The sequence below is a fragment of the Anneissia japonica genome, unplaced genomic scaffold (genome assembly GCF_011630105.1).
Source record: "Anneissia japonica isolate Jap-2015-1 unplaced genomic scaffold, ASM1163010v1 scaffold287719_len1884721_cov185, whole genome shotgun sequence".
Taxonomy (NCBI): Eukaryota; Metazoa; Echinodermata; class Crinoidea; order Comatulida; family Comatulidae; genus Anneissia; species Anneissia japonica.
In genome coordinates this window covers 1,355,819-1,368,147 of record NW_022715822.1, presented here as the reverse complement: position 1 = coordinate 1,368,147, position 12,329 = coordinate 1,355,819, and the positions used below count along the sequence as shown (strand labels likewise).

The 12,329-nt window shown below is 34.8% G+C and overlaps 2 protein-coding genes across 2 annotated transcripts in view; one reads left to right on the top strand and one right to left on the bottom strand.

Moving 5' to 3' along the window:
* Nucleotides 1–3,617, bottom strand: LOC117109426 (protein-S-isoprenylcysteine O-methyltransferase-like; the record flags this gene model as incomplete). Its single annotated transcript, XM_033251778.1, is given in 4 exon segments — nucleotides 1–297; nucleotides 868–1,085; nucleotides 2,392–2,650; nucleotides 3,373–3,617. Coding segments are annotated over 4 exon segments (873 nt in total). The 5' UTR covers nucleotides 3,586–3,617.
* Nucleotides 3,618–3,690: 73 nt separating this feature from the next.
* LOC117109425 (integrin-linked kinase-associated serine/threonine phosphatase 2C-like) overlaps nucleotides 3,691–12,329 on the top strand; it is an 11,031-nt gene continuing 2,392 nt past the window's right edge. The window contains exons 1-8 of the mRNA XM_033251777.1: nucleotides 3,691–3,865; nucleotides 6,790–6,984; nucleotides 7,345–7,462; nucleotides 7,697–7,897; nucleotides 8,627–8,714; nucleotides 10,289–10,410; nucleotides 10,667–10,786; nucleotides 12,082–12,163. Of these exons, the coding sequence (XP_033107668.1) occupies nucleotides 3,829–3,865; nucleotides 6,790–6,984; nucleotides 7,345–7,462; nucleotides 7,697–7,897; nucleotides 8,627–8,714; nucleotides 10,289–10,410; nucleotides 10,667–10,786; nucleotides 12,082–12,163 (963 nt within the window). The 5' untranslated portion in view covers nucleotides 3,691–3,828. The remainder of the gene's footprint in view (nucleotides 3,866–6,789; nucleotides 6,985–7,344; nucleotides 7,463–7,696; nucleotides 7,898–8,626; nucleotides 8,715–10,288; nucleotides 10,411–10,666; nucleotides 10,787–12,081; nucleotides 12,164–12,329) is intronic.

Here is a 12,329-nt window from a genome sequence, read left to right as displayed (position 1 = left end):
GAACTGCAGCGATATTTTTTGGAAGGCCTCCCTTTAGATTTTTGTTCTAAATGGAATAAAGTGCATTCGCACTTTAGTCGCTGGTGTAAAGTCACAGAACCGCTTAGGGAGTTCTCAGTATTGCAGCTTATATCCCTGAATGAACGGTAGCCGCGTCGGTACCGCTTTTTGGTAATCTAGATACTCTTCCCCGAAAAAGTTCAATAATGTTATCTCTTCATCTTCAATGCGTTCCTTGAAGAATTTCCAAGATGTGTATGCAAAGCCAATTGTACACAACGGATTGCAGAGCATGATCTGAAAAAAAAAACACCAAAGAAGATTTAAGTGTAATGTTCAACAAATTGAGATTAAATATCATTTTCTATCCACTCAAATCTTTTTCAGGTGAAAAGGGCTATTCCTCTATTTGCCTACAAATTCAATAACACTGTGTAAAACGAATGATGTTTGCCCTACCTCATATTTTATCGTACTGAATCTCTCAGTACCTTCCTAAATGCTTGTGAAAAAAATATGTTGCAAGTGATTCGATTGGGAATCGAACCCACGACCTCCAGATAACTAGCCTGGTGTCTTAACCACTAGACCATTGAGCTTACACTTGATGGCTAGTGGTGAATCTGATCCTCAAGTAGCAGAGGGGGTACTACAATGCTATTCTGATGGTGTCGGGAGAAATAATATGAATGTTTGCCCGACGTGTTATCGTATGTGTATGTTTTTTCACAAGCATTTAAGAACGTACTGAGCATTCAGTACGATAACACATCGGGTAAGGCAAACATCATCCGTATTATTATTTCTCCTGACACAAAAAACGTCATCGGAAAACACCATGTAAAACAAATCAAAATTCTTCCCTACCTGTGTTCCCACACTCCAGTAAAACCAGCCAACATACGCTGGGTGCCGTGACCAGGAATAAAGTCCGTGGGTGACCAGGTGATGGTCGCTTGCTTTCTCAAATTGAATATAATGGTTAAAGCTTTTACCGGCAGTCAACATGGCTGCTTTTCTCATCACCTCGCCAACCATGCTAAGCAGTAGCCCAAAATAACTTACAAACCAGTATGTTTTTAAACCTGTATTGGAGAAAAATGAGAATTTAAACATAAAAATAATGTAAGAAATAATCTGTAACAACACAAAATCCTGCGCAAACAGTTTCTTCTTTTAATAGTGCTTTGAAGATGCATTTTTTTGGTGTACAAATTTCTTCTCATTTTTTTCCTGACGTTTGTTTTTCTAGGGGTGGCTTTTTTTTGTTTAAAACTATTTCTTTTTTATCAAGAGCCCAAAATAATTTATAAATAAGTATAAATTTTAATGCACTATAGATCAACATTACTTAGTGAGTAAACATTTTAAAGTGACTTTCTAAGCACACCATAACACAATAGTTACAAATAAATTCTGCAAATCACAGTAGAAAAAATTGAGAAATTTGGCATAAATGTACAGTGTATTTATCTTGATTATTTAGTGTTACCCTGCAGCCCTGTTCCGCAACCTTTTTAGCCCACAACCCAAAATATATGTCAAGCACTCAGACGTGACCCATCAAACCAGAAGCCAAATTTCTCATCTGAATTTCATGGGTAAATGATTGAATATGGTATTATTTTTTTAGTTTTAGTGAATTAAGTCAATAAATTACGTCCATGTCGTTTTATACGCGTGGGGGGTATCAGAAGAACTCACTTGATTCTTTTAGCAATCGATTAAAAGATAGGCCTACTCCAAAGATCACCCACACAATCAATTTAAAACCCATAAAAATGAAATTATAACTTTGAATTACTTATTTAACAAAGCACGTAAGTTATCAAATGTTCCAATAAGATTTTTTAAAATGAATTATTTACAGACATTTTACTACAGGCCTACACAAATTCATAGATTTGCTACCAGAAATATGGGTTAGGCCTATGGGAAGACATAGACACATTAAATTGAAGAGAAAAATGTTTTGTCCTTATAATTTTCAGCTAAAAGCCAAACACACTGAAAGGAACAAAAGTAACACTTTCAAGTTGTCATACCTGAAGTACAAATGTTTTCATAGAGGCCAATATTTATTTAACATAATATAAAGCGCTTTGTAACCTAATGGAATAGGCGCTATATAAATACTAAAATAACAAATGAAGCTATGATAACAAATGCATTACAAAATTAAACTTCACTTTCGTTTATTGTAATTTGATTTCGTTTGTCCTTGTTCGTATTAAGTAGTTTTCATGAACTGAAGAGATTATGCGACCCATCTAAATGTTTCCGTGACCTAAACATTGGGTCGCGACCCCTAGGTTGCGGAACGGTGACCTACAGTACATCCTAAATAGGCCCGCTTACATTATATTTAACTCAGAAATTACACATACTCACCAGGAAAGAAATACATTTCTATAATAAATTCGGAGCAGCTAGCGAAAGCGGCTGCATAGTACGCTGTGCTCTGACTCAGTAGAAATGACTCGAGCGTTAAACTGTCCAAGTTATATATAGATGTTGAGAAATACTCCGAGAAATGGAAGAAGCTCAAGAGACACCAGTACCAGCCGAAGATCCTCAAAATTGTGGACTGCGTGCCTAGAATCAAACCGAGGCCAAATACAACACCTAGCATACAGGCTCTCACAGCAATCTGGAAAAATAACCGATAAGTATATTTTTTAGAGTAGGTTATTAAAGCCTTGGCCTAGTACTGTATTACCTCACATCTCGAAGTACGGTTCTTCTGGTGTTGAATTGGGACAATCCCCTATTCTATTCTCAAGAATGACTGCTTTCTTTAGCATGCACATGGCCCACATTGCACATGGGACCAACGTGTTAAACACCTCCTTCGAAAAAATGGTGTGCTTTTGAAACTATTTCAGCCCTCCAACTGAAACACACGCAAGGAGAGTAGCGATGGGAATTTGATCCGTGGACCAAAGATCTCCAAGGTTCAGCACACACACACAGTGGCTACCACCAGCTCGCCAACCTAGCTGCCTTGTAATGCATAACACTGAAATACCATCCTTAGCCTACAATCTTTTATTATATTTACCATTATCATCGATTGATTGATTGATTGATTAATTGGCATTATTGGCTGGGTGGGCCTGCTGGGTCACTTTTACAGTAACAGATGGGTAATCAGAGATAAATTAAACGTTTATTTCAGTGAAAACGGGATTATTGTTTTGATTTGTGTGGTTTATCCGACATATTGCGCATAACATAAAAGTAAAATTAACATATTCAGCAATAATATATTAAGCGACGCTTGGCTAGGCCCCTAGGCTATAAAATGTTAACACCACTCAGCGACAAATAAACGTTTCCAAGGGTTTGGTGAATTGAGTTTTGCCTACCTACCTGTTGGGCATTTCGTTTCAGTGTAACAAATATTAACACATAATTCACTGCAACATAAAGTAGTATGCACATTAATTTGTACTCAATGTATAAACTATTAACTTCACTTTCAGTTGGCTTTAGAAGATCTACAGCAAACGGGAGTAAGAACGTTCCAGCCCCCTGACAAAACCATCGAAGGCTGACCCTTCCTTCCATTGGAATTACCGCCATCTCTGATACTGCCCTCTAGAGTAATGCCGCCTCGTCGACGATTGCTCTCCCAGCTCTCTCTCTCTCTAGGATCGGAGCTCTACTAGGCCTACATGCGACCTTTTGATGCCCTGCATCTTGCCTGCATGCTTAAATTGGTGTTGTCAGGGTTGTGACTGAGCCGAACTGTACAACAATTATGTAGGCTAGGCCTACCCCCCTATCCTATATATTTGCTAGGTCCGGAAAACACATTTTCTTAAAATGGATTTGTTTTCAGATCTTCCAGATCCAGATGGAGGTAAATAATCATGTTTGTTTTCGTCCAGCAGGCCAGGCGGGGCAGTTGGGTTGGACAAATTTCAGTTCAGGATAGGCCTAGGCTAGGCTAGGCCACAGTTAGGAATAGCAGGCTAACTAAGCCTGCTGTACTTTATGGATGCAGGTCAACTCGGCCACAAGTCAACTCGGCCACAGTCAACTCGGCCACAAGTCAACTCGGCCACAAGTCAACTCGGCCACAAGTTCTTTAATGTAAATCTCAGTTTTTGCATCCTTTTTCTTCAATATATGATTGAAATAAAGTACGAGTATATTTTAGTAAAACAGGACCACCACACTATACCAAAAGAGATTTGAATACTAGGCCTATTGCCTATGAATTAAAAAGAGTTATTTATTAATGAGTTCGTCTTCTGTTTACTCACAACATTCTAATTCAACAATAATATTAAACAACAATATATAACGACAATAAATTAGTAATATTTACTTTAATAATAGTAATTAGTCATTATGACGATAATAAGGTGATAACAACAACACAACAACATTAATAGTAATATTTATTTTAACAATACTAATAATATTAGTATGGTAATAATAAAGATATTTAAATATCAATTTTAATAACTAATTAGTGATAATAACAATATTGAAGGTGATAATAGCAATAATACAACAATAATAAATTAAAGATAATATTTATTTTTATAATAATAGTAATACTAATTAGTAATAATAATAATGATACTTATATAGGCCTACTTAGTAATAATATGGTAATAATATCGATAATAGAGTGACAACAACGACAATAATATTAATAATAATAATAATATGAGAAAAATACCAATAAAACACCAATAACAATAACTTTTTAAATTACTATTATTAAAATAATAATACTAAGACTAATGAATAATAATAAGAATAATAATAATAATAATAATAATAATAATAATAATAATAATAAATCGAAAATTATTTATTATTTATATGGTACTGTAATAATAATAACATCAGCAAAAATTTGAACAATATATAATGTTAATGCCAAGACTAATAATTACCGTAATATTAAAACTAACGGTATAAAAACAACAATAATAATAACAACAATAATAACAGCAATAAGTATAGTAATACTATTTTATATTAGTTTATTTAGAATTAGTATTTTATACTTGATGAATTACTCCTTCAAAGTGTAGTACCAGTAAATGACTTGTGGCCGAGTTGACTTGTGGCCGAGTTGACCGTAGCCAAATTCTTTGTGGCCGAGTTGACTTGTGGCCGAGTTAACTTGTGGCCGAGTTGACTGTGGCCGAGTTGGATTGAATTCGTACTTTATTACCCTAGGGATTAGAGTCGAAGTGGCTGGTGGTCGATACACAGTAATTTGTATGGAGCGCCAAGGGTGCTGTGTCCATTGTGTGTATGTACAATAGGTATCAGAGCGCGATATGAACACAGTTTTTAATTAATTTAATAATAATAATTATCAATTTAAAATGGCTATTTTCTTGCATACTTTATATTTTTTATATGCAGTATAAAGTAGAGAGTTATTTGGTTCTTTATCCTATGTCTATTTTCTTACACAATTGGATGGTACTTTTTATACTGCCTCCTAATTCTTTAGTGAATGAACGTTTGTAATTTGTATTACATCGTACAAATTTGACTTTTAATATGATTGATATTTATTTGAGTTTTACTATTTTTTGTTTGTTCTATACTATATCTGTCTCTTATACACATCTAGATGTGTATAAGAGACAGCTAATACATTCAGTGCAAGAGACAATGCTAGTATAATCAGGTACTGAAATTATAAGAAAAATACAAAGGTTAAAGGTTATAAACTTGTACAAAACAAATATTTATTTGCATGACTAATTAAAACAAATGTTGGATACATATTTATAACCAAATTTCAATGCTAACTAACTGTAAAAGATATGAATAGAAGACTGTATTCATTAAGTTCCCATTATTCAGCCCCTTTCAATGTACAAAAAGTCTAAAAATTACATAAGTTTAAAAGTAGGCCATAATTAAAAAAAAAAAATTGTCATTTTAACAATCGGTGAGTGTAAGACTTTGTGGGGGTCCAAAAATAAAGTTTGTAGAAGCTTCTGTGAATGAGCATTTTCACTTATAATTTGATTTATCGATTCTGTATACAAAAATTTTAAGAAAAAAAACATCAAATATAATCTTTAAAAAAAATTAATAACGAAAGAAATGGTGTAGCACCTGTCTCTTATACACATCTAGATGTGTATAAGAGATTTGTATTACATCGTACAAATTTGACTTTTAATATGATTGATATTTATAGTATAGTATACTATATATAGTATACTATATTGTAAATGAAGTACTTGTGTACTAGTACAAGTACATGTTACTTGTTACTACTAGTACTGTCTGCAAGCAGGCAGTAACTAGTAGACACAAATTTCTGTTTAGGGATATAGGCCCTCCTCCTATGGCCCAGTCAATCGATTGTTATAATGCACCTATAAAAAAAACTCATGTCGTTAGTTTTTGATGGAGTCACTAGAAGCCTGGCTCAGAGTCAGTTGACGAAAAAACGTGGTTGGCAATCAAGTCTGGACTGTTGTAACTTAATGCCAAGCCCGTAGCCAGGGGGGTTTTATCTAGAAGTCTTGAAATGGTGGGTGGGAGGGGGGGGGGGGGCTCGCGATGATCAGTTGAGGGAGCTAATTCGCAAAATAAGATGATTTTAGGTGATTTTTAACTACTTGACCATGATTTTTGGTGGTGGCAGATCGAGGAATTTGTAATAGAGGGGTCAATATTTTGACTGAGTGTTTTCCTCCTCCAACTCTTGTTGTTGCTTAATGAGAGAGAGGTACTAATTAACAGTACAGTATATACAGATTTTAATTGAACTTTAAACCTTCCCTATTTCAGATCAAAATAATGCCAGAATTGCTGTCCCAGTGACTGAGAAAAGTCAGGTGACATCCACTAATGATCAAGTGGTACCGTCATCATTGGACTCCACACCAGATGTTGCCACCGAAGAAAGGAAACGAAAACTAGTAACAGAGTCTACATCCAATGAGGATGTTTCAACAGAGAAAAAATCTCTGATATTGAAACCAGGTGAATAATTATTGGCAGGGGTGGCACTAGCATTTCTTCGTCAGATGGCCCATCGTTCCCTGACAGATGTGTCAGACCCACATCAACCCAACTAAATGCCCGAAAATGGCATTCTATATTGAGCGGTCTCTGGCTTAGAAAATATTTCCAATTAATTTTCCATGACAGATTTTTATCACGTCTCCCCAACCGTCTTGGCCAGGTGTCCCAGACAACTGGACCCCGTACCCATCTTGCCCACCCACTGGTGTACCCCTGATTATCGTAAATCCATATATAATGATTTAAACCATGTTCACATAGAGTGAATTAAACAATTGAATCATTCTCAATTTTGTGAATTTTTTGTTTTCTTTTTAGGAATGTACAAGTTAAAAGGTCATATAAAAGAAATGAAAGGTGAACGTGACGAAATGCAAGATGCACATGTCATAATAGATGACATGACCTCTGAACTTGACAACCTTCCTTCCTCAGTGTGAGTCTGATTTTGAAAGTTAACAAAATAATTAAAATTTGTATGATTTTATATGTTAAATTAAAGTTGCAAGTATAAGCAACATGAATATATTCCACTGCCAAATGCCTTAAAAAAAAGGGCAAATATATTACAAAATGAAAATTGTTAATAATTGCGCAGCATTCAAATTATTATAGTTTGGGATATGTTCCAACAAATATATGAAAATATATATTTATGTATAATTTACAGGTCACGATTAGCATACTATGCAGTGTTCGATGGGCATGGGGGCGCCAGAGCATCAAAGTTTGCTGCAAACAAGCTCCACACCCACATTATTCAGAAATTCCCGAAAACTGATGTCGTCAGTTTAGACAAAGAGGTAAAGCGTTGCCTCATCGATTCTTTCAAACTCACGGATGAACAGTTCCTCAAAGAAGCTTCGGCAAAGTAAGTTTAATTAAATTTTTAAGTGATATTATGAACGTTTATTTTTCTGATATTGTAAGAGAAAAACTTAAATTCCGATATTGAAAATGTTGCTGTTGGTTTGCTTCAAATTATATAGTTTTAAAAGCAGTATCCTACTAATGACAACATCAAGTCAATGTCTGCCAAATGTCTTGGAAAGGACGGCTATTTGGACCAGTACCGGTAGCTTTTGTAAACAATACACAACTGGCATAAAACAATCCATAGGCTTCACTGAATTAGATTTAGATTTTTAAAAAAAAGAAAATTAAAATGGTGTAGCACTTGTATTTATACCTGTTAAGTAAAGTAAATGATAGTTTCTTAAGGGAATGAGGGTAAAGGTAAATGTAGGAGAATAACCGATAACTCACAGCGTCATTGTGTTGAATTGCATATGGGTGTGGTCTGTGACTACTTAGCGGCCGTAGAGAGACGCTTAGTTCACATCATTCCACGACAGGGGCTGAAATTAATCATAGCATTAGGGTAACTCCCTAATCTTCCGAAAATTTGCAACAGGCTCTTTAAAGTGCACATGCCCCAGATGTATACACTGGACCTTCCATATTTAAATCCTTATCAGAGGAGCAGCTCGAACCAGTGCCAATGTCAGGGCTGCAGTTAGCAGAGCCCCTGCCTTACAGCTCGACCACTCGACTTACCCATAATATGTGACAATTAAAATGTTTTTCTTGTTTTAAATAGCAAACCAAATTGGAAAGATGGATCTACAGCTATCTGTGTACTTGTGGTGAACAACGCTCTCTACATTGCCAACATAGGTGATAGTAAGGTTCTCTTTTTAATTAATTCATTTTCACAACTTTTCACATTATATCCTTTTTTTTTGGTTTTCCATTTATAGTATTGTGTTATTTTGTGAATACTTAATACCTGGAAGAACTGATATATGCCAATTTCCTTTTAGCAACTTAAATTGAAAATAAATGAATAGTCCAAACAAGGCGTATCCAAGACACTTGCGTAATGTGTGAAACGGGAATAAAAATATTAATTACTTAGGTGAAGCTGTGGCTTCTTTGTTAAGCTTTGTCCAAACTACCAAATTTTCTTTGGCAAAAACTGTTGTATGCCCATATATAGTCATGATGTGCCTATATATGGTCATGATGTGATGTCATCATGACCATATTTAGGCATGTCACATGTTTTCGATAGTTGCCTCTCAATCCTACGATGCTGTGTTCAATTCCTGTCACGAACAGGAATTTTTTCTCATCACCAAAACATCTCCACCCAATATTCCTTATAATGAGACCTAATTATGTAGAGAATCTTGTTTGTATGTTAAGGATTTGCGCTGATTACAAGCTGCAATTTATGGAATGATAATATAATTTCATTTACAGTACTAATTTAATTTGGTGTTTCAATGTGTTCCATATGTGTTAGATCCATTGACCGGGGTAGTAATGTGAAGCACTTAGAGGCCTTGTAAAGGCATGAAGCGCTATATAAGAACGACATATTATTATTATTATTATTATTATTATTATTTATTTCCACTGAGTAAACTTGCTAAGTTTGCTATTGGCATATCCTTAGCTATTGTCCCTACAAGTTTAATAATAATAAAATTAAATACTGCTAATGTAACATTTTTACCAATAACCAAAATTATTTTCTGATTATAATTTTTGTATACATTATTTTAATATGAATTCCTGCTTTTAAACTCTTTTTAAAATAAGCTAGACTTTTTTATGGGCCTTGCTTTGCATACTTATTTTTTTTAATGATTATTGGAGGAGGGCAGAATAAAAATAAAAATAAAATTTTGTTTTCTTGTTTAGCAAATAGATTTGCTGAAATCAACCAGACAGAGGAGAAAATAAAAATAAAATTTTATTGGTGAATGTAAAATAGGATAGTTAAATGCTTCAAATTTATATAATTAGGAAGAAATATACATATCTTATCTTTGGAGATTTCAAGGCAACGGAAGGCATAATAAAAATAAAGAAAAACATTTTTTTTTTTTTAATTTCCACTTTCTCATGGTGCGGGTGCATTAATTGGCCAAAAATAATATTTTATTTTTATTCGAAATCATCAATATTTGCATCTGCAGATTTGCTGAACAAAGTAAAAAAATAGTCTTGCCTGAAGTAAAATAAATTTGATGTTGAGAGGCATGAATACAGATTTGCCATAAACTACTATGTAAACCTGGAAACTAATTCTGGTGTTTTAAGGCTTAATGGATCACCAAGGCATTTAAATACTGTATTTTGTTTTCGTACATTTTTTTTTGCATTTGTTTTATCTTATTATCATTGGTAACGTTTTTGAATGACACATCAAACAACCAATGAAACGCTTAATAATAACCTTTTTGATTTTTAGGCCTTATTATGTCGATTTAATGAGGAGTCTAAGAACGATCACTTTCTGCCGTTATCTAAAGACCACAACCCCACAGATTATGAAGAACGGATGAGGATTCAGAAGGCTGGAGGGACTGTAAGGTAAGCAGCTACAGCCTAACCAGGTCAGCAAATTTGGCCAATGGGTGTAATGGGCAGTAGTGCTTATAATCTTTGTAAAGGACTACTTATTTACCACATTTATTATTATTACTTTGTAGAAATTGCAAAAAATAAAATACATGTATTTTTTTCTACAAAATACTGTTCGTAAAAGAAAAATTGTGTAATAAAATATTCTGGAGAATGAATCAAACATGACGATTTAGATGCTGTCAAAAAGTATTTGTTTTTTTAGAAATGGGCGTGTGATGGGAATATTGGAAGTGTCTCGATCGTTGGGGGATGGGCGGTTCAAGCATTGCGGAATCACTTGTATCCCAGATGTTAAAAAATGCCAACTTACAGAGAAAGACAGGTAGGCATGATTACATTCTCACCAATATGCAGTTGTAGATTTTTCCGGGTGGTTAAGATGCTTGCCTTCCAATAACACGGTTAGGAATGCGTTCTAAAAATGCATGTTTTTACACGCATTCATTATAGCGTTCGCGTTCAGAAAACGTATGTTTTGTGGTACACTTTTCAGCTGCAACGCAATACCGTGTTAGTCATGACCCATCGGTGACCCAAAATGACCTCTTCGTTGGTTTGATCGCTTGTCCTCGGGAAATTCAGGGCAAAGATTCAAAAATTAAACCAATAGGATGACATGCTTGAAGATCATACTATACTTATTTCATACTTTTGTGGTGTGTTGTTTACTTCTTTCGCAGCATGTAGCTCGCAAGAAGTAAGGTCAGCTTCAACTTCCGTTGGTGACCGTCATTTAAGCTCCGCCCACCTGCCAATGCTCGCATTACCATGTTTTTATTAGTTGCACTCTTCACTAGAAACGTGTTCAGAAGGAATTTAACCATTTATAAAAGACACATGTTTTGGCGTTTTTCAGCAGAACCACGCCCTTAGTTCCACATTCTCCATTTTAAATTTTTGCTTCTCCCAGGCCGAAAACCAGCCTATGCGCCTGTCCCTTATGCAGGGCATGTGATTTTACGTAGAACACAATGATCGTCTTTAATGACGATTTGTTTAGACTGGCACCAACAATCAGCAGAAGGTGTCGAGTTCTCTAGCGCTCACATGGGTTGGAGTTGGGGTCATCGTACGGCAGTCGTACTAAGCAGTGGGTGCCTGGCTTAAGTCTTGTAATAAGTTTAATAAAAGCTAATAATAATAATAATAATATGAATATGTATATATGTATATTTATGTTATAAACAACATACACAAGGCATCTGCAGGGTCTCACAGTGCTTAATCACTAATAATTATTGAAAAGATGCGTTTTGAGGGCCACCTTAGCTTTTTTTAATGTTTGGGCCTGTCTAACTTTACGATGGAGTTTGTTCCAAAGATTCGGTGATGCAGCAGAGAAGCCGTGGACTTTATGTAGAGCATCATGTATTTTGGTTTGTCTTGGATAAACAATTGTCTTGTCCAAAATATTATTTAATAAAAAAAAAAAATAATAAAAATGTGGCAAAATCATTATTTATGCTTGCTATCTTACCTCCAGTTTGGAAAAAAGTTGATTTTGATGTACAATTTTTAACAAGGCTGAAAAATGTGTTTTTAATTTTCATAAAGCCTTGTAGGAGATTGTAGGATGAATAATAAATAGTAACAAAATTTCTCAATGGGTTTTTGCAGGTTTTTAATACTAGCTTGTGATGGATTATGGAAAGGATTCACCATAGAGGGCGCCCTTGAATTTATTAACAATAAAATCAAGGTACTGTACTGAATAGTGTTCATAATGTTCAGTTGTTTCGAAGTGGTTTGGGGCAGCGTAATCGGTTTGATTCCCCCAATCTCAAGGTCGGGGGTTTCAATCCCTCCCTGCATTTTGCAGGCAAACTGCATATATATACAGTATATATATATATACAGTATATATA